At 41.4% G+C, this 22,335-nt stretch overlaps 1 protein-coding gene across 1 annotated transcript in view; it reads left to right on the forward strand.

Annotated features, from left to right (window-relative positions):
* Nucleotides 1-22,335, forward strand: part of LOC124551069 — a 47,769-nt gene that overhangs the window by 20,624 nt on the left and 4,810 nt on the right. Inside the window, exon 3 of the mRNA XM_047125956.1 lies at nucleotides 11,157-12,254. Coding sequence (XP_046981912.1) covers nucleotides 11,157-12,254 — 1,098 coding nt within the window. The remainder of the gene's footprint in view (nucleotides 1-11,156; nucleotides 12,255-22,335) is intronic.

Raw genomic sequence — 22,335 nt, forward strand, 5'->3', positions numbered from 1 at the left:
ACTCATCCTCACAGCTTTACTCCCACCATAACCTCATCTCATACCTTCCAAACTTCACAGAAATTCTCCTGTGAAACTTGCAAGACTAGCACTTCTGGAAGATTGGATATTAGGGAGACATGGGTTAGCCAAAGCCTGGGGGATATTTCCAGAATGAAATTTTCCCTCTGTAGCAGAATTGTGACACAAAACTTCCTGGGGGATTAGAACTGTGTGTTGGACTGAGACTCAAACTTGGGACATTCCAGTAGTGCTAGTCTTGCAAGTTTCATGGGAGAGCTCCTGTGAAGGTAGGAGACGAGGTACTGGCAGAAGTAAATCTATGAGGACAAGTTGTGAGTCGTGCTTGGGTAGATCAGTCGGTAGAGCAGTTGCTCGCGAAAAGCGAAGGTCCCAAATGGCAGTCCTGCCCCAGCAGACAATTTTAATCTTCCAGGAAGTTTCAGGCCATGGGTGTTCTGTTAGTATCTTCAGTTATTTACTGTGTATAAAAATGGATCAAAGAACTATTAAATTTTGCTATCAAAATAGAATAATGTGCAAGGAAGTTTTCAAAATATTGAATATTGCTTTGGTAAGTCTGCTTTGGGTAAAAACAAGGGTTTTCAAATGGTATAAGTGTTTCAAAGAAGGCTGTGAAGTCATTGACGATGACAGGTGTCCCAGACATCATAGCATGTCATCAAGCGATAAAGCAGTGAAAGTAATGATAATGAGAAATCTCTGAATCACTATCAGAGGAGCTGCTGCTGATGTTTGCATATCATTTGCTCATCTCATGACATTTTTCAGTTATTTTAGGTATGAAACATGTGACAGCAAAATTTCTGAATTTCAGATGAAAACAGCAGCAAATTCAAGTTTCTCAGGAGTAGTTAGTGATGAGAAGTGGGTTTATGAATATGATGTCAAGTGTCCTATGCATGGTCTCCTTTGTAGATGAGCTACACTTTCTTACAACTCTCCCCTACTACAGCCCTTATGTGCATGTTCCATTTCATATTGCTTTGTAGTAGCATACCAAGATATTTAACTGATGTGACTGTGTCAGGCAGCAGACCAATTTGAACATTACAGGACTGGTTTTCCTATTCCTCTGCATAAACTTACATTTCACTACATTTAGAACAAGCTGCCATCTAGCACACCAAATTCCATAAAAGTCATCTTGTATGCTTCTACAGTCACTCAATGATGCTTCTTTCTCATATACTACAGAATAATCAGCAAAAAGTTGCGGATTTCTGCTCACCCTATCTGACAGATCATTTATCTCTTAAAGGCAACGTTCTGACTGACTGACTGACTCACTCACTCACTCGCTGACTCACTCGTCATCACCCAGCCCAAGGATAGAAACTTGAAATTTGCAGAGGGTGTGGATCTTATACTGTTGAGGTAATTTAAGAAGGGGTTTCTTGAAATTTCACCCCAAAGGATGATAAATATGGGATGAAAGGTTTTTTTCAAAATATGTCACTATTAAGGCAGTTTTTAAGCTAGACCTACAAAAACTGGTATTTTGTTCCTCAGTCAGAAATAAAGAACATGTGTTTCTGCATTATTGGAAATTTTACCCCTGTGGGGATGAAATAGAGATTAAAATATTTTTTTAAAAAATAAAACATTATTAAAGAAGTAGTAAAGTATTTTAAAGCTACAGCTATGAAAATTGGTTTTTGATTCCTCAGTTACAAATAAAGAATTGTGTGTTTAATTGTTTTTGCAGGATGAAATGTTTTATTAAACTATTTCGTTACGGCAACATTTTTAAAGCTTCATTATAAAAATTTGAATTTGGGTTCTCAGTAAAAATAAGGAAAAAAATAGTGTTTCACTGTTTTTGGAAATTCAACCACTAAGGGGCTGAAATTTGGAGTGAGATGTTGTATGACAATATTTAATTGTGAAAGTATTTTTAAAACTAAATCTTTGAATATTGGTATTTGGCTCCTCAGTAAGAAACGAAAAAAAGTGTGTTTCACTGTTTTTGGAAAGTCGACTGCTAAGGAATGAAACAGGACAAGACTGGTCCACTGACTCATCATTCCCCAGCCCAAAGTGCTAAGGACAGAAACTTGAATTTTGGAGAGGGTGTTGATCTTATACTGTAGGCATCATTTAAGAAGGGATTGTTCAGAATTCCACTCCTAAGGGTGTGAAATAGGGGATGAAAGGCTTTTTGAAAATATGTCATTATTAAGACACTTTTGAACCTAGGACTATGAAAACTGGTGTTTGATATCTCAGTCAGAAGTTTTGGAAATTCAAATACTGGTGGGTAAAATAGTGGATGATCTTTTTTTTCTTAAAAAAACCAGTGAATCATTATTAAAGACCTACTGAAGCATTTTGAAAGCTACATCTATGAAAATTTGTATTTGACTTCTGGCTTGGAAAGAAAAAAAAATTGTGCTTCAGCCTTTTTCAAATTCAACCCTCTAAGGGAGTGAAACAGGGGATGAAAAATTTTATGAAATTATTTTGTTACAAAAGCATTTTCAAAGCTAAATCTATAAATATTTGTATTTAGCTTCTCTGTTAGAAATAAAAAATACATGTTTCCTGTTTTTGGAAGTTCAACCCCTAAGCAGGTGAAATAAGGAATGATGAAAATTTTTAGGAAAATATTTTGTTATATTAAAAAAAAAAAAAAAAAAAATTGAAGCTAAATCTATGGAAATTGGTATTTCACCGCTTGGTTAGATAGAATGAAATTTGTGTTAGGGAATGAAAGTTTCTGGGGAAATATCACTGCAGGAACACAAAAGATATGATTACCTTGGTCTCCAGCTACCTGAATTGCTTTTTGGTCAGAAGTACATTCAGAAAAGACCTTGCTTCTATGACCTTAATTAATGCAAAAAGTTTAGATGATGATGCAATTTGTGAACAGCATAAAATTCCATTAAAGAAAAACAAAAAATCTGTGTAGACCATACAGTTTACACAACCAAAGTAGTGGGCAATAAGGTAGTGTATATATAGTACAAAAGTAGTCTTGTCACACTTCCCTAGGACACTCCTGATGATACCCTCATCTCTGATGAACACTCATTGTCAAGGACTTGCTTGTTCGTGAATTTTTCACCGAAGACAATGCTGTAACACTGCCTTCACCCCGCTGTTAACGAGACATGGCCCTATGTTCACGAGACATGGCCCTATGTAACTTTTTTCTGTTTTAAAAAATAAAGACAAGCATAAATGAGATTAAAAAACACATCAGTGAGAGAGCTGAAAGCTCTCTGAAAATCACTGGCCTGAGTTTTATAATATCTAATGGTAACCATTTTGAAGAGATTAAAATTGATATAGATAAATAAAAAAGCCCTGTTATATTTTACACTTATTATATGCATTTACCAGACTCTCTCAATTGTGTTACCTTAAGAGATTGGTCTTGGCTTAGTTTTCATGCTTTTCACTCCCTGTCATTTCGTGGAATTTCTTCTGAGCTAATGCATAAAAGGTAAGACAGTCATTGTTTGAGCACCAAAGTGTTTTATTAGGCCATGTCCTTGAGTTCCTCCAGCCTCTGAACTGATGTAGCCAATACTGTTCATACATTTTTGTAGATAAACATATGTTTTAATGTGAACTGTGGTGCAACTCAGCATTTATACGGCAACGTAGCAAGATCAGAGACCTTGGACTGACCAGTGATCAAATGCAAAACCTTTAGATCTGCTGTGTGGCACTTAACCACTGAACCACTGAGGCAAAGCATGTGAAGTAAATGTTTATTAAGTAGAAGTGAGTATAAGAACAGACACAGCTTGTGGTTTTCATACTGTTCAAGCCTACAACATTTATTGATCAGATCTAACCCAGACATTTGACTACGCTACTGATCTGTCCATCACAGCAAGCCAAGATTTCCAAGGGATAGCAAATTTTACTGAAAAGTGCATTTTCAAGAGATCTATAATGCTGTGTATGTTAGCTTCAGTGCATGCTTAGTGTTTTAGCGCTTTAATTCTAAGCTGCATGTGTTCAGTCCTCGGTGATTGAGTTTGAGCAATAAAATGGCAATGAGTCATTGACATCATGGCTCTTGTTCTGTGAATGTGATTTTTGGATGAATAATTAAATACTGAATTGCAGCTGAATTAGGCAGTGACATAGAAAACAATGTTGCAATTCATTGGTCTATATTCCCTTGAATGCTCACACAGTGGAGCAAACTCACTCATGAGAGAGAGAGAGAGAGAGAGAGACAGAGAGAGAGAGAGAGAGAGAGAGAGAGAGAGACATAATGTCTAATGTTACAGACCATACTTCTTTGAAATTGATAAAAAAAAAGTCCTAGAATCCTTTAGAAAATTCAAAGGTGAATAAAAAATTGAGAGAGCAGGACAAGAACCAACCACATTTGATAAAGTAAGTCTGTACCTCTAACCACTGTGCAACTGCGAACTTCTTTTGTTCTGTGATCCCCCTGAAGGATGACATTAATCTCTGGTATGTCATTAACTGACATTTAATTGTGAAAAATAGTAAGAAGGATGAGACAGTTTTGATGTACCTTCAGTAAACTGTTGTGTTGAAGCAGCTTAGTTTTATAAGATGCTAGTTATAATACAAAAACAAAGAAATCTGAAATTTACTTAATGACCTATATGATGTTTCCCATCATTTTCTTACAACAAACTGTACCAAAACAAGGCATTTTCAAGAGCTCCTCAATGCGGTGGTGATTTGGAGCAGCATATGTTAATAGAACATAAGTTATAATGTAAAACTCACCAAATATGAGCTTTAGCTGATTAGGACGAAATCCTATATGTCATCTCCCAAATTCTGTTTGTGATATAGGACAGCTCGTCTGAAAGGACTGAGCCTTTGGGAGGCCCACTAGAGCTGTACCGTGCTGAGGCCACACTCTACATATAGGTAACTGGCATTTCAAAGCACAGCATTCAGACTGGCTACTATCTGTTCAAAAAAACCTCACTCGATGTCATCAACATGTCTGAAACTGTGGTCTGTGTTATGTACATTTGTGTGGGAAATGTTTGAAATGCATCCTGATAATTCTGTAATTCATTATTGAGAAATGTATTTTGATACACAGTTTGGGCCTTCTCCAACTCAGAAACTTTAACTATCAGCCACACTTGAGGAAGAATATTATTTAAAGTAGATAACAGCAGATGCAGTCTATGTAATAGTCATGGAAGTCTTACTCTTACTTTCTCGTACATTTTATTTTTAATGACATTTGTTACTGGCGTAGAAATCAGTTTCAGTGGAAATCTCTTGTGAACAGTTAAAATACTAAACGAAAATAATGCTTTGCCTCTTTGTGTAAAATTCAGAGGGTGGGTGCAAAGATATTCGACAGGATTCAATGGACATAAAGCAAGACATTGGGAATTTTTGTTAATCCAAAAGAAAATGAAAAACATACCTTGCCATTCATTGTACAAATTATCTAACTATTCATATCCAATGACTGTCATTGCTGGTGGCTGTAAGTGCCAGTGTTCATTGTAATATCACATGACAGTTAATGGTATATTGTACACAGGCATAGGTAAGTACCATATTGCTACAGCTGTGAGCTTCGTCTGAAGATGGTGGGGAGGGAGTGAAGGCATTATCTCACAAAAATACTAGGTCTACAACTTTGCTTCCACCATTTTTTCTCGAAGTTCGGAGCTTTATTGTGAAAAACTTGCAAAAAAATTTGATTGATAGTATTGCCCATCACCAGCCACTACATTCTCCCAACTTTTGGATAGCATACAAATCCCGTGGTGGAATAACTGGTCATCTTTTGTGGGGATCCATGAATCGATTCAATTTTGCACTTGTTCATATGATCGGAAGTGCTGGTCAGCCAGACTGTGTGCCACTGATCGAAAAAGGTGGTAGTCAGAGAGAGCAACATATGGAGAATACGGCAGGAGGGATAGGACTTCTCATTTCAACGTTTACATGTATATTTTGATGGGGTTTGCGACATGGTGTCGAGCACTGACCTGCAGCAAAATTACCTTTATGTGTCTATCGCTGTATTGTGGCCATTTGTGTTTCAGTGCTGGACTTGAACGTATTAGTTGCTTTTGATAATGATGTCCTGTGACTGTCTTCATCTGTTTCAGTAGCTACAAAATCATTCTGTCTTCCACCGCCATGCCAGTCTTTGACATCAAAATCACCGTTCTTAAGGCATTGAAAACATTCTCTGCATGTTCTTCCACTAATAGTTCCCTCTCCATTGGTCTTACCAGCATTTTAAGAGCCACAGCCACAGATTTCTTCATGTTAAAGCAGAAAATTAAAACTTTCCGCAAATGGCAAGAAATGGGTACATAAGTTGACGTACTTAATCGAGAATAACCTTATGATGCAATCGCAAATCGACTAATATTTTTATGGCATTATGTTTACAGATGCCTAAGCTTATTGAATTACACCTATGACCAATCACCTGAAACCCACTTGCAACTGCCGTCTATTGCAAAACAGCGGAAGCAAAATTGTAGACCTAATAGTTATTAAGTTCTTAATGTAAATTGCAGTAATAAACAATATGTTTGAAACTCACTGAAAGGCATGATCTCTATCTGATAAGATGGAAAAAACGAAGCTATTTAAATTTTCAGTGTAACTTTTGAATGATTAACAGGCAATTAACATAAATCTTTTTATACAGGAACACATCTTGCTCACCAGATTATTCTTCTTTTTATCGTGCCTTTGTTCTGCATTGTGGCAGGGTCAGCATGACTACTAACAAATTTGAAATGCTTAATTCAAGGATTAGCTGCATGACGTTCCTATTGCCAACCCACTACTTCCTGGGACAGAATATGTGTACCCCAGTAGTCTGGGTGTAGTGTTATTCATGTGAAAGTGAGTGAAAGTAAGTGAAAGTTTTCTAAAGCTTGTGAATCATGTAACTGACACAGGTCTCGGGTACCAACATGGTATTCACTTAGTGGGATATGAACAACTCCCTAAAAATCACATCCAGGCTGGCCAGCGCACCTTGCCTCATTGTTAACCCATAGTGCGGATTCGATCTGCAGCCAGCACACGGCTGTCCAGGTGGCTCTTGCCCATCTATTTATTATATATACAATCATGAGATATTTCAGTCACCAATAAGTGAAGCTTATAACAGATAGCCACATCTTTGTTTCTTGGTGTACTGTACTCACTGTTACTCAATTTTTTAATGTACTGCACAAAATTTTTTGACTCTTTGATTTTTCAAGTTAATAAGACTTTGTGGCTATGTCTCGTATGTTCTTCAGTGTATTGGGGTAGGTTGTATGAATGCACAGCCTCTCAAGCACTGTCAGGACAGATTTTATTGAAACTGAATAAAAAACTTTGTAAGACTTTTGAATCCTAGACAGGGTGATAGTTCATATTCACTGCTCCATTCTGTAGTTTCTTCACAACTTTCAAATGGTCTGTCTACCACACACACTTCTGCAGTCAGCTTACTCCGCTGCTTGATTAAATATGAAACTATTTATATGCCACTGGTGATAATTTTAGTCAGTATCTTGTAGAGAGAGTGGGTTGATGAATCTGTAGTTGTTTTTTTTCTCTCACCTGCCTTATGAAGTAAAATAATTGCAGCATTGTTCCAGTTTTGGGGAATTTCTTCTCTTGTAGACATTCTGTACACAGTTTTGCAAGTTCCTTTTGGGGTGTAATGCTTGGCACACCTGTGGCATCGAATAAGTCTCAAGTGCCCCCAGATTTTGCCAAATGTTGAGCACCTCAGGGAGCACAGTGTTCATTTTCTGGGTATGAGCTAGGTGAACCCAGGTGTCCTGAAATAGAGATTCGTAAGTTTCACTAGTCCTCTATAACCATAAGCTCTGGGCATGTTTCAGTGAGCACTGTGCAGTGGGACAATGGAGTGTTGTGTGTCACAGGGAATGGGGATCTCGGCTTTGCTACCCGTTTTGCGAGACTAGTATAAACTTCTCTGTAAAAAAAGACCTCAGTCTCAAAGTGAACTGTGCACCAATCACACGTCTGGCTGTTGAGATGGAAAAGTTGAACCTGCCGAATCTTGGTTATATAAGGCTTACGCAGGCAAGAGGGACTACGTCTGTGTGGAGCCTTAGTTTTCCTAGTTGCTTGTGGGCTTGAGATGGAATGCTTGAGCCTGCCATTTCAGCTCCCAGTGGAATGGACATACTGTTGATATATATCAACACCCAGCCTAACAAGAGGGCTCATGCCACCAGTTGTACTGATACGGGAAGTAATTCCAGTACTTTTGATTTTAGTAACAGAATATATGCTGCTAGTCAGAATGTGTTTTTAATAGTTTCAAGGAAAGAGGGTAGCTTTGCGAAGATTTCACCTTTCTACATTTGAAAGTCTTTAGAGGGCACTGCTGGGAATCTAGAATGTGTAAAGCAACTACGAAATTGGACATTGCTGGTTCAAGCTTCTAGTTCCCAATAGGCAGTGGACCTGCAGAAAGCTGAACACCTTAGGGAATATGCAGTTGAAATGGAGCTATACAACACCTTAAAGTACAGCAAAGGTGTTGTGTCTTGCACAGATTGTGTAGATATTCCAAAAGAGAAACCTAGAGGTTAGTGGGCTCCAGAAGGTATAATTGATGTGCAAAATACAATAAAAATGGCAGAAGGCAATCTGGTCAAATCAGACTCCTTTATCCTTGCATCTGATAGCACGAAACTTCCAGTGCATGTCAAGGTAGGTTTCCTTCACTGAAATGTGCAGTCAAGCCACTTTTTGCATATGTGATAAAGAGACCCATGACGGCATCGTTTGTTCCTTTCCTCCAAGTTTATAAATTGCTCGGAGGATTATGCTGTCTGGATTAGAGACTGCAGCATCTATGTTGAAGAAAGGAAGATACAGGAACTCAAAACATTGAAGCGCATCCTGTATGGTGCGGCCGAAAGGATCTATAAGGCCACATGGCCTACTCCATTCACTGCTTCTTTGGATGCACCTCTTCAAAAGCCTATTATGGCAGCCAAGGCCTCTACACAAATTGAGGTTGCTATGTCAGCATTGCTACCTGCATTTTTCAGTGCACTTGTAAATCTGCTGTTATTTCGACGCCCATAGCTCTGCCCGCCCTCAGAATGTCAGAAAAACTCGCAGTCACCAACATTCTGGAGCTCCCAGCACCTCCAAAGGCAGAATGTGGTTAACAGACCAGCAATCCAACTACTAGTGCCACAGCTGTTCTTCCAAAGCTATCTCAGGCAAAAAAAGACCCTAATAGTAAGTATGAACCGCAGATGAAGACAGGAAGTAAACTGTCTGACCATGTTGAGCTCTTTATGTCTGACAGTTCTCACAATTCTGCTTAGGAGCGAAGGGGATATGAAGTCCTCCTGGGACACTCTCCAGGCCTCAGACAAAGCCCCCATCAGTTACAGGAAGCACACACTGGGTGAAAGAAAACCCTCACTGATAAAGTGGCTCTCATACTAGAGTAGAGTATCAGTGGGTTCAGGACACACATGGAGGAACTGAAAATCGTAGCCCAGGAGCATCTTGTATACTTGTGCTTAAAGGAAACATAATTTTAAGCTTACTGAAGTCACTGTGCAATGAGGCTGTGCCCTCCACAGCAAGGAGGACCCAATTGGGGCAGGGCCAAGTGAGGTGTAGCTGTGTTTGTCATCATTCCTCTGCACTCTTCTTGGTTACTGGCCTACAAACAGTAGCAGCTGAAGTTTGTGTGGATCAGAGGATCACTGTCTGCTCACTGTATTTACCTCTACAAGGTGCAATAGACTCTGTGGCTCCCACAGAACCTCTCCCAATCATTTCTCCTATTGGGAAATTTAATTGCCCATAATGTATTATGGGGCTTGGAGCAAACTTGCCCTAGGGGTTGAGTTTAGGAGACCCTCATGATATCTCAGGAGCTGTACATCAACAACATACACTATCCCACTCTTTTCTGTGCCACTGCTGGTATAGTGTGCCTCGTGTTGCCTTTCCTGCATGTCTCATGGAAAGCAATTGTATGATTGGATTTCATTATCAATTGAGTACACCAGCTAAGAGCTTAAATGTAATTGCAGCAGAGCCGAAGGCTCATTAATAAATTTGATAAATCTCATAAGGTGTTCTGAAGTTCATCCTTTACTTATAGGTTGAAGTTCGGTTCTGTTTACTTAAAGAGAACATGTACATAAGATAACACTTTTTATTGTACCATGAACAAAATGAACAATTACCAATTGTCAGAAAATAGAGAACAACTGTACATGAAAGACATTGGACTAAAGTTGGGTCTTCAGCCATTTTACAATTAGTTGTATAATATGCACTGAACCAGCGACTGGATGCCGTAAGCAGTAAAGAATCCATACATTGGTAAGTAATGTAGATTCTCTGGAATGCAGTCGCTCAAAGCAAAGGTTTTGCCACCACATCAATTGTACACTCGTATGTATTTTAAATATATTTCAAAATTTACAATTACATGATATACTGCACTGGGTCATTCTCAGCCATTGGCCTCTCTTTCTGCTCTCCACCCCTCTCAGACACTGCCCAGTGGGAAGTAACAGATGACCTACATTTGAGTGACCACTTACACTCTGGATTCACCTACCAGATGGAGCAATACTTGAAAGGAAGATGCTGGAATCGATGATCAACGGATCTAACTGTATGCTAAGCCAGCTGGTGGCTGTGTTTGAACATCGAGGCAGCTTCTAGGAATGGGTGGATCACATCACACATGTAATCCACCATGCTGCTGACTTGTTCATTCCAGAGTCATCTTTGTTGGTGGACTGATGCATGCCTCTCAGCAATCCAGGTGTGGTGTATGGCTCTACAATGGTTTCAGCACTTTGTAATTTTATAAAATTTTCTTTAATGTATGTAGCCCTCTGATCAGACTTTGTATTTGACTTGTAGGTCTGAAGATGACCACAAGCATGGTCGAAACAACTCGAGAATAACATGATGAATAAATCAAACTTGAAAAAAAAAAAAAAAAAAAAAAAAAAATAATAATAATAATAATAATAATAATAAATAAATAAGAGCCACCCCAATGTTTGTGTGTGTGTGTGTGTGTGTGTGTGTGTGTGTGTGTGTGTGTGTCATAATTTCCCTCTTGCATGCACCTATATCACTGAGTAATATTGCTGCTTTATTCTTCTCCGTAGGTATCACTCTCCACCTGCTACATCTGGTTCATATTCGGATGCTACACCAGGAAATTCTTCAGCCTCAGAATGTGTGCCAGAGCACAGCATTTCCATGACTTGTGAGGGCATTTCGGACACTGTGTGTGATTCGGGCCACACGTGCTGTGAAAGAAAGAAAGTGATCTACGGATGGACAGTTTCAGGGTTGAATTACTGGCCAGAGGGCAGGGAGTTTGTGGCATCACCTCATTTCTGCCATCCCGAGTCAGTTCGCTGGGAGCTAAGACTCTACAAACTTCGTGAATGGGCATACGAAGTACGCTTCCACCTGTTGAAAAGTGAAGGAGGTCGTAGCATAAAAGTAGATCTGAGTGTTAAGGAAAAAGTACGAATGAATTGCACTCAAAAAACAGATTGTGTGATTGACGAAGGGTCAGAGTCACAGCATTGTTTCCCGTGCAAATTTTTCCTTCAGAATACAGAAGGGGTGAGGCTCGAATGTGAAATCAGTACGGTGTGCCTTGTACAGCACTGGGTAGGAGCAATTAAGCCAGTGCGGCAGTCGAGTTTCGAACAGGATCTACAGTCATTGCGACTGTCGGGAAATTTCGTAGACTTCATATTGTGTGCAGGAACTGTCGAGATGGGAGCGCACAGAGCAATACTGGCTGCCCGTAGCCCCGTCTTCGCCCGTATGCTGCAGCCGGGCTCGGAGGTGTCGAAGAAGGGACGACTGGAGTTTCCGGATATGAAACCTCAAATTTTAGAAAAGGTTCTGTATTACATGTACTCGGCCGAAGCAAATAATCTTTATTGGGATGCCTCAGTGGAACTTCTGGTGGCGTTTCACAGATTTGAACTGTTCTTCCTGTGTACCGAGTGTGAGTATTGGGTGATCTGGAAACTCAGTCGGGACCGTTCTGTCGCTGTCGCTGTCACTGCAACTGCAGCTGTGTTTGCATTGGAGAATGAGCGGGATTTTTTGCTGGAGTGGACTGTGGACTTCATCGAATCAAATTTAGAAGTAGTGAAGGGCACCCGCGAGTGGAGTGAGGCAACTGAGAGGCACCGGGAAGCCGTGGAGAGAATCTGCCAACTGGTAGAAGAACGACAAAGGTATTTTTGCTAAGGAGTGTTCCACAGCTCTACAGTATGAAACTTGCATTGTATGTACACACACACCAACAGATGCTTTCAGATCATCTTGAGGTACCAGCTGATTAACACATATAGGAGGCACACTTAATTCAACATGGAAAAATTATGTCCAATAACGACAGGCATCACACATCAGTTATACTTACAAAAGCAATACCAGAATGTACACACATTCACGTTATGATTTCTGAACACATTAACAAGTAATGTGTCAAAAGTTCCTTAAAATCAGATTTGAAAAAAAAAAGAAAAAAGAAATTGTCTCTGGATGTCTTCGTGAGTAGCATGAACTGCTCATATACATTTGGCATAACCTGTAAGCTTTAAGATTATGAACACATATTTGGAATAATTTTTTTTCTTGGAGTGATCAGCTACAGATCTCTATTTTTCTCACCACATCTGTCAAACCTTTATAACTGTCTCACATAATATATTGTTGTAAGTCTATAGTGTGAGCATGCATAATCAAATAGCATGCTGTATGAGTGCCTCCACAACTGGCCTACAGAGGTTACTTCGCAACCTGCACAGATAGCACAGCAAGTGCTGTGCCATGTGTGTGACAGCCCAGTATAGGCCCGACATTCTGGGCCCTTGGTCTCACCTATGTTTACTTACTTATTCCAGAATGAGATTTTCACTCTGCAGCGGAAGCTCTCCTGCGAACCTAGGTCTCCTGCGAAGATTTGCAGGAGAGCTGTGAAGTTTGGAAGGTAGGAGGCGAGGTACTGGCAGAAGTAAAACTGTGAGTACCGGGTGTGAGTCATGCTTGGGTAGCTCAGATGGTAGAGCACTTGCCCAGGAAAGGCAAAGGTCCCGAGTTCAAGTCTCGATCCGGCACACAGTTTTAATCTGCCAGGAAGTTTCATATCAGTGCACACTCATTCTGGAAACATCCCCCACACTATGTCTAAGCCATGTCTCCGCAATAGCATTTCTTCCAGGAGTGTTAGTTCTGCAAGGTTCACAGGAGAGCTTCTGTGAAGTTTGGAAGGTAGGAGATGAGGTGTTGGCAGAAGTAAAGCTGTGAGGACGGTGTGAGTAGTGCTTGGGTAGCTCAGATGGTAGAGCAGTTGCCTGCGAAAGGCAAAGGTCCCAAGTTCGAGTCCCAGTCTGGCACAAAGTTTTAATCTGCCAGGAAGTTTCTTACGTACTTATTGTATGCTCACCTACAAAACTGTGTGTTTATCTGTTCTTTAGTTATGAGACTTTGACCCACTCTATACTCCATTCAGTGTTACTGCAAATCTCTTCATGTGGAAGCAGAATAAAACTTGGTTGGTGTTACTTTTGATATTGTGTCTGTACAATGTTACAAGATACTTGGCAATGCGTGTGGTATTCTACTCTGCACGTTTTGTTTCTTGGTTTGATATACAGCCAATATGTCAGTTGAAGAATTGCTCCAATCTCTTGTTCAACAACAGTGAGCTCCACTGACAAACAGCAGGCTCTTTCTGTGGCAATAAACAATTTGGCAGCCTCGTTGATGCACCAGGTTCCATTGCCGTTGGTGCAACCTCTACTGTTTCCTCTGTATGATGAAGATGGGGACGTGTTTGAAAAATGCCTACAGCAACATATTCAAGCTTTCAGAGTTGCTGACCCCAACTTGTGTAAGTCTTTATTTTTGTCATGGATATCTCCTTTTGTTTATCACCTTTTGTGTCAGCTAGCTCCTCTTCAGGAACCTGCCAGTTTCTCTTTCGATGAAATGTCAGTTACTCTCTAATTATCATTGGAAACATACTCACATTATTGTTGCTCACATTGAGTTCTACCACTGTCAAAAGCTGTCGCAACAGCCGTACAGAGCTCAAGCAGTGGAACTTTGTGGGCTTAGCAATCACTGCCAGTTTGTACTGAGGTCCACAAGGAGTCGTATGCTGATTCAATGGTTTGTGATGCTACAATATGCCTGACCTCTGGCAGGGAAGTTCATGAACATGCTTTACAATGTGAAAATCCCCCTCTCACAGATGTTCTGAACATTGCTCAGTCTTTTGAAGTATGTAGGACATAAGAAAATCAGATAGAAGCACAGTGAGAAGTAGCTACCGTTGCTTTCTCTCCACCTCGGCCACTGTCAGTTAACTTACAGGGGGAAGACGTGGCCGTGTAACTGCAACATCTATGCTGCATGGGACAGTGCTGTGCTAAGCTGCAGTTAAGAGTCACAACAGCAGCCGTCTGCTCCTCTTCTGTCATGCCTATATTGTTCTGTTCAGTATGAGCAGGCTCTGTGCCTAAAGCACAGGATGACGTGCAACCATCATAAAAATATGGGAATATTGTGTCTGTGTTCAACTATCTACCTTGTTCACCAGACATGAACATGAATGTGAGCAGTATTTCCAAAGTCACAGTAGGCCCAAACAAACTACTTTGGTGTACATGTGTGTACTTGTTAAAAATGCAAGTGGACATGGCTGCAGCAGTGACTTTGTTTAATTCTCAAACCTCTTGAGATCACCGGCATTGTTCTGTCTCTCATCAGTGGGTGAATTACTACAGATACCCATACTGGTTCAGTTTTCTACTTCCATACTGAAAAAGTGGTTGCTCGGCCTTTGACCTTTCTAGTAGTTGATGATGCCAACACTGAAAATTTATTTGGGTTAGATGCATTCAGAATTTTTGAGTACTCTATTTCTGATGAAGTACATCTGATATCAGATCAGGTTCCGTACACACAACTGAATGCACTCTGCTCGGAATAATCCTCCATGTTTTTGGAAGGTTTAGGGTGTGCTACCAATTTTCAAGGCTCACATCACAGTGAAACTGATGGTGTACCTCCTTTTTTTTTTCTGTGCTCGCCCAGTCCCAATAGCTTTACAGGAGCATGTCACATTGGAACTAGATTGACTTATGGCTTTGGGTGTTATCATGCTTCTTTCCTTTAATGAATGGTCTACTCCATTGGTAATTATCAAACAACCTGGGAGAACCTTCAGCTCCGTGGTGATTTTAAAGTATCTGTAAATCCACAGTCTGTTATTGATATCTATCCCTGGCAGAGAATGTAATTCAGTTGCTCCAGTCCTGGATGGTACTGAGTTATGAGGGGAATACTTCTCTGTGGCCGGACTGTGGGACTTTGGGAGGTGGTGGGAGACTGGAAAGATAAGGCATGGGAGATTTGTTTTTGTACAAGGATAGGAGGATAATTACGGTCAGTGAAGGCTTCAGTGAGACCCTCAGTATATTTAGAGAGGGACTGCTTGTCACTGCAGATGTGACGACCACGGGTGGCTAGGTTGTGTGGAAGAGACTTCTTGGTATGAAACGGGTGGCAGCTGTCGAAGTGGAGGTATTTCAGGCGGTTAGTAGGTTTGATATGGATGGAGGTACTGATGTAGCCATCTCTGAGGTGCAGGTCAACATCTAGGAAGGTGGCTTTTTGGGCTGGGTAGAACCAAGTGAAGCAAATGGGGGAGAAGTTGTTGAGGTTCTGGAGGAATGTGAATAAGGTGTCCTCACCTTAAGTCCAGATAGCAAAGATGTCATCAATGAATCTGAACCAGGTAAAGGGTTTAGGATTCTGGGTTTTTAGGAAGGATTCCTCTAGATGACCCATGAATAGGTTAGCATAGGAAGGTGCCATGCGGGTGCCCATAGCCGTACCGCGGATTTGTTTGTAGGTAATGCCTTCAAAGGAGAAGTAATTGTGGGTGAGGATGTAGTTGGTCATGGAGGCTAGGAAGAAGGTTCTTGGTTTGGAATCCATAGGGCATCTGGAAAGGTAGTGTTCAATAGCAGTAAGGCATTAGGAATGTTAGTGTACAGGGAGGTGCCATCAATAGTGACAAGCAGGGCACCGTGTGGTAAAGGGAAAGGAACTGTGGAGAGTCGGTTGAGGAAATTGCTGGTATCTTTTATATAGGAGGATAAGTTGTGGGTAATAGATTGAAGGTGTTGGTCTATGAGAGCAGAGATTCTCTCAGTGGGGGCACAGTAACCGGCCACAATGGGGCTGTAGCTGAACACGCTGCCAAACATGATATCCCTCATCTCAGTGACTACTTCACAGCCTGTGCCGCATGGATCCTTCCCACCAACACCAGCTTTTCTGAATTGGGCAGGTGGGAACTTTCCTGCAATACATTCTATGTTCCTGTAACCCTCCTGGCCTCAACCTCTGCTAGTCACTGTCCTCACTCATCCAGCCCCCTCCCTGTTCCCATTCCAGCACTACACAGTCGTCATTTCACCGCCACACCCAGTCTTTTAATTTCTTTTTATTTTTATTTCTCTCCTTTCTGCTACTTAGCCCCTCCCCCCTCCGCACCTTCTCTCCTACCCTCCGTCTAAACTGCAACACTTCATTGTCCGCCACTCCTATCATACTATCCCTCCCCCTCCCCACCCCAGCCTCCTCCTCACCACCACCCAGTCGCCACTCCCATCATGCATTGGTGCTGCTGCTCGCAGTGTAGTTTCAGCTCTCTGAGACTGCAGTCATCTGTGCAAGTTGTGCTTGTGTGTGTGTGTGTGTGTGTGTGTGTGTGTGTCTACTGCTGACAAAGGCATTAATGGCTGAAAGCTATGACCCTGTGAGTCTTTTTATTGTGCCTATCATGACTCCACTGTATGGTGAGTAGCAACTTTCCTTCTCTCGTATTGTAACATCTATCTCAGTTTTGAAGTCTCGCATGCTGGTGTCCAGCATTTATGACGGCATGTTGATGCATGTTCTGCTAATGGTAAAGAGTTGCAAGCCTTTCTCGGAAAGATTGTGTACCACTACCATAAATTTTATTCCTGGTTCACCCAGCCACTTAAAGAAGTTCCTTTTCACTGGGTGCCTGCCTGTGAGCTTGCCTTTACCCTTCTAAGGTCAAAATTACACTCTGCACCTTGCTTAGTTACATTCCAACCAGTCTAATATCTTGTACTGGCCACAGTTACCTCCCAGTGTGGCCTTGGGACTGTTCTGGTATGCAAATATGTGGATGATTCCAAACTCCCTGTTACATATGCTTCCAAATCTCTGAATCAGGTGTAACAGCACTACTCACAGATAGAAAAAGAAACTCTTGCTGTTGTGACATGCTCAAAAAATTTTGTGTTTTCCTGTATGGTTCTAAGTTGTATTTGATTATTGATCATAAATTTCTAGTGTCTCTTTTCAGTCTTTTGGCCTCTTTGCCGGACAAAATGGCCCATCACATGCAGTGCTGAGCTCTGTTTTGTCACGCTATAACTGTGAGATTCATTTCTGACCCACAGCACAACACATTCATGTGGATGCCCTTTCTTCATTGCCAGCTGGCCACTATCCAACATTTGATCGGGCTGAATTGTTGTGTTTGCATGTAGACATAGAAGCCCAAAACATTGTGGATGGTCTTCCCATTACCAGTTGTTTGATTTTGGTGGATATCACGGCTGATCCTGTCTTACATCAGGTTGTTCAGTTTGACCACCACAATTGGTCTGATGAATCACTGGGCTGAGTATTGAATCCTTTGCATAATTATTGTACTGTCTGCCACCATCTCTCAGGCCTTGGTGGTTTGTTACTGTTGCCTACTGAAGAGTTGGTGCCCAGGGTTGTGATCATCTCGGTATTGCAGCAGGACGTCATGCACCTTCTCCACCTGGACCACTGCGGTGTTTCTACATCTACATCTACGTGATTACTCTGTTATTCACAATAAAGTGCCTGGCAGAGAGTGTTCAGTGAACCACCTTAATGCTGTCTCTCTACGTTCCACTCTCGAACGGCACGTGGGAAAAACGAGCACTTAAATTTTTCCGTGCAAGCTCTGATTTCTCTTATTTTATCGTGATGATCATTTCTCCCTATGTAGGTGGATGCCAACAGAATGTTTTCGCAATCAGAGGAGAAAAGTGATTGAAACTTCATGAGGAGATCCTGTCGCAATGAAAAGCGCCTTTGTTTTAATGATTGCCACTCCAATTCACGTATCATGTCTGTAACACTATCTCCCCTATTTTGCGATAATACAAAACAAGCTGCCATTTTTTTGTACTTTTTCAACGTCATCCATCAGTCCCACCTGATGCGGATCCCACACCACACAGCAGTACTCCAGAATTGGGCGGACAAGCGTAGTGTAAGCAGTCTCTTTGGTAGACCTGTTGCACATTCTAAGTGTTCTGCCAATGAATCGCAGTCTTTGGTTTGCTCTATCCACAATATTATCTATGTGATTGTTCCAATTTAGGTTATTTGTAATTGTAATCCCTAAGTATTTAGTTGAATTTACAACCCTCAGATTTGTGTGACTTAACGTGTAATCAAAATTTAGCTGATTTCTTTTAGTACTCATGTGAATAACTTTGCACTTTTCTTTATTCAGGGTCAATTGCCACTTTTCACACCATACAGATATCTTATCTAAATCATTTTACAAGTCATTTTGATCATCTGTACAATTTCTTGTACAAAATTGCTACCCTTCCAGGTATTTACAATGAAATCGTGTGTATTGTCATAGCCTGTCCACCGTTTGCCACCCATCAAGCAGCATCACAGGCCCCTCTTCCCCCATGGCCCATCCTCCACACAGCACCCGTGTGAGCATATTCATACTGGTTTTGCGTGTCTGTTCCTTAACTCCTTTTGGTTAGTAGTTGTTGACACTCTCTAAAAGTTTCCTCATCTGGTCCGTTGCCCATCCCCATCCACGGTTGCTGTGGTCACAGCCCTCTCCAAGATTTTTTCCTTAGAAAAACTGCCATATACACTTGCTATGTACAACAGCTCACAGTTGGTGTCTCAATATTATGAATATTTTTGTACAAAGAAGGATATCTGGCATGTTACAGCCCTTCCATTTCATATCCAGTCCAATGAAGAGGCAGAGTGGCTGTTCTGTCCATTCGCAACCGAGATGAAAAAACATATCACTTAATCTTCTCCCAAGGAAGCCTTCGATAGGTTCTTGAGTTCATACAGGTTCACTCTAATCGCTGACTGTAGCCCAGCGGAGCTGCTTCACAAATCCCAGCCCCGTACACTGCTCCATCTGCTGTGGCCGATGTGTGGCCAGCCACTGGAGCCTGCTTTGCCACAGTGTCGTCCGGGCTCCACTGTCTGGGTCCATGGGTTTGGCTGGCACCCTAAGTGGATACCAGCAGGCATCCACCACTGCTGAGGCTGCTGACTCTGTGCCGTGTGGACCTTTGATGGCTCGGTGACACGACACTACGACCGGTTCCGTCCGTACGTGACTGACCGTGCACTGGAGAGCCCTCTGCCCCTGCAACTGCCTCCACCAACTTCACTGTCACACGCATTGTGGTCCACACCTCCTCCAACTCCTGTGCCCCCTTCACTCTATGTGCCGCCATTGTCGGGTGGAGGAGTCCGCACTGGGCCACCTCCATCTATACAGCCCCTGTCGCTGCCGCAGTCTTCTCTGCTGCCTCCATTGTTGAGGGCCTGCTTGAATGTGGATACGGACACAGCACCTCCATCACTGATGCTCCCTTACGGTGGGTGCTGCACCTGTGTCTGCATCTGCTCCATTTCAGACTGTATTTGTCTGTGACAGCACAACATCAGCAGTTATCACATATTGGTGAAGACAGGGACATCTGCATAGACAACACTTTTCCCCAAGGGGAAGGAGTGTTGCAAGCTTGCAGTATGAGCACGCATAATCAAACAGCACACTACACAGTCGGCCTAGAGAGGTCATACCACAACCTTGACAGATGACGTAGCAAGCGCAACAGCCCAATATAAGCCCAGTTTGGCAGACCTTCGGCCTTACTTACGTTTACTTACTTATTGTATGCTCACCTACGAGACTGTATATTGATGTATTCTATAGTTATGAGACTTTATTGCTTTCTATACTACACTCCGGAGGTAAAATAGTCCGCCATTCCGATCTCCGGGCGAGGACTACTCAAGAGGACATCGTTATCAGGGGAAAGAAAACTGGCATTCTACAGATCGGAGCATGAAATGTCAGATCCCATAATCAGGAAGGTAGGTTAGAAAATTTAAAAAGGGAAATGGTTAGATTAAAGTTAGATATAGTGGGAATTAGTGAAGTTCGGTGGATGGAGGAACAAGACTTTTGGTCAGGTGAATACAGGGTTACAAATACAAAATCAAATAGGGGTAATGCAGGAGTACGTTTCATAATGAATAAAAAAATAGGAGTGCAGGTAAGCTACTACAAACAGCATAGTGAACGCATTACTGAGGCCAAGATAGACACGAAGCCCACACCTACTACAGTAGTACAAGTTTATATGTCAACTAGCTCTGCAGATGATGAAGAAGTTGATGAAATGTATGATGAGATAAAAGAAATTATTCAGGTAGTGAAGGGAGATGAAAATTTAATAGTCATGGGTGACTGGAATTCGACAGTAGGAAAAGGAAGAGAAGGAAACGTAATAGGTGAATATGGATTGGGGCTAAGAAATGAAAGAGGAAGCCATAAGCCATCGGGTAGAATGTTGCACAGATCTTAACTTAATCATAGCTAACACTTAGTTCAAGAATCATGAAAGAAGGTTGTATACATGGAAGAACCCTGGAGATACTAAAAGGTTTCAGATAGATTATATAATGGTAAGACAGAGATTTAGGAACCAGATTTTAAATTGTAAGACGTTTCCAGGGGCAGATGTGGACTTTGACCACAATCTATTGGTTATGAGCTGTAGATTAAAGCTGAAGAAACTGCGAAAAGGTGGGAATTTAAGGAGATGGGATCTGGATAAACTGAAAGCATCAGAGGTTGTACAGAGTTTCAGGGAGAGCATAAGGGAACAATTGACAGGAATGGGGGAAAGAAATACAGTAGAAGAAGAATGGGTAGCTCTGAGGGATGAAGTAACGAAGGCAGCAGTGGATCAAGTAGGTAAAAAGACAAGGGCTAGTACAAATCCTTGGGTAACAGAAGAGATATTGACTTTTAATTGATGAAAGGAGAAAATACAAAAACGCAGCAAGTGAATCAGGCAAAAAGGAATACAAACATCTCAAAAATGAGATCGACAGGAAGTGCAAAATGGCTAAGCAGGCATGGCTATGGGACAAATGTAAGGATGTAGAGGCTTATCTCATGAGGGGTAAGATAGATACTGCCTACAGGACAATTAAAGAGACCTTTGGAGAAAAGAGAACCACTTGCATGAATATCAAGAGCTCAGATGGAAACCCAGTTCTAAGCAAAGAAGGGAAAGCCGAAAGGTGGAAGGATTATATAGAGGGTCTATACAGGGGCGATGTTCTTGAGGCAGTATTATGGAAATGGAAGAGGAGGTAGATGAACATGAAACAGAAGATATGATACTGCGTGAAGAGCTTGACAGAGCACTGAAAGACCTAAGTCGAAATGAGGCCCCAGGAGTAGACAACATTCCATTAGAACTACTGACGGCCTTGGGAGAGCCAGTCCTGACAAAACTCTACCATCTGGTGAGCAAGATGTACGAGACAGGCGAAATTCCCTCAGACTTCAAGAAGAATATAATAATTCCAATCCCAAAGAAAACAAGTGTTGACAGATGTTAAAATTACCGAACTTATCAGTTTAATAAGTCACAGCTGCAAAATACTAACGCGAATTCTTTACAGACAAATGGAAAACTGGTAGAAGCCGACCTCGGGGAAGATAAGTTTGGATTCCGTAGATATGTTGGAACACGTGATGCAATACTGACCCTACGACTTATCTTAGAAGAAAGATTAAGGAAAGGCAAACCTACATTCCTAGCATTTGTAGACTTAGAGAAAGCTTTTGACAATTTTGACTGGAATACTCTCTTTCAAATTCTGAAGGTGGCAGGGGTAAAATACAGGGAGCAAAAGGCTATTTACAATTTGTACAGAAAGCAGATGGCAGTTATAAGAGTTGAGGGACATGAAAGGGAAGCAGTGGTTGGGAAGGGAGTGAGACAGGATTGTAGCCTCTCCCCAATGCTGTTCAATCTGTATATTGAGGAAGCAGTAAAGGAAACGAAAGAATAGTTCAGAGTAGGTATTAAAATCCATGGAGAAGAAATAAAAACATTGAGGTTTGCTGATGACATTGTAATT

Source organism: Schistocerca americana, chromosome 9, assembly GCF_021461395.2.
Source record: "Schistocerca americana isolate TAMUIC-IGC-003095 chromosome 9, iqSchAmer2.1, whole genome shotgun sequence".
Lineage (NCBI taxonomy): Eukaryota > Metazoa > Arthropoda > Insecta > Orthoptera > Acrididae > Schistocerca > Schistocerca americana.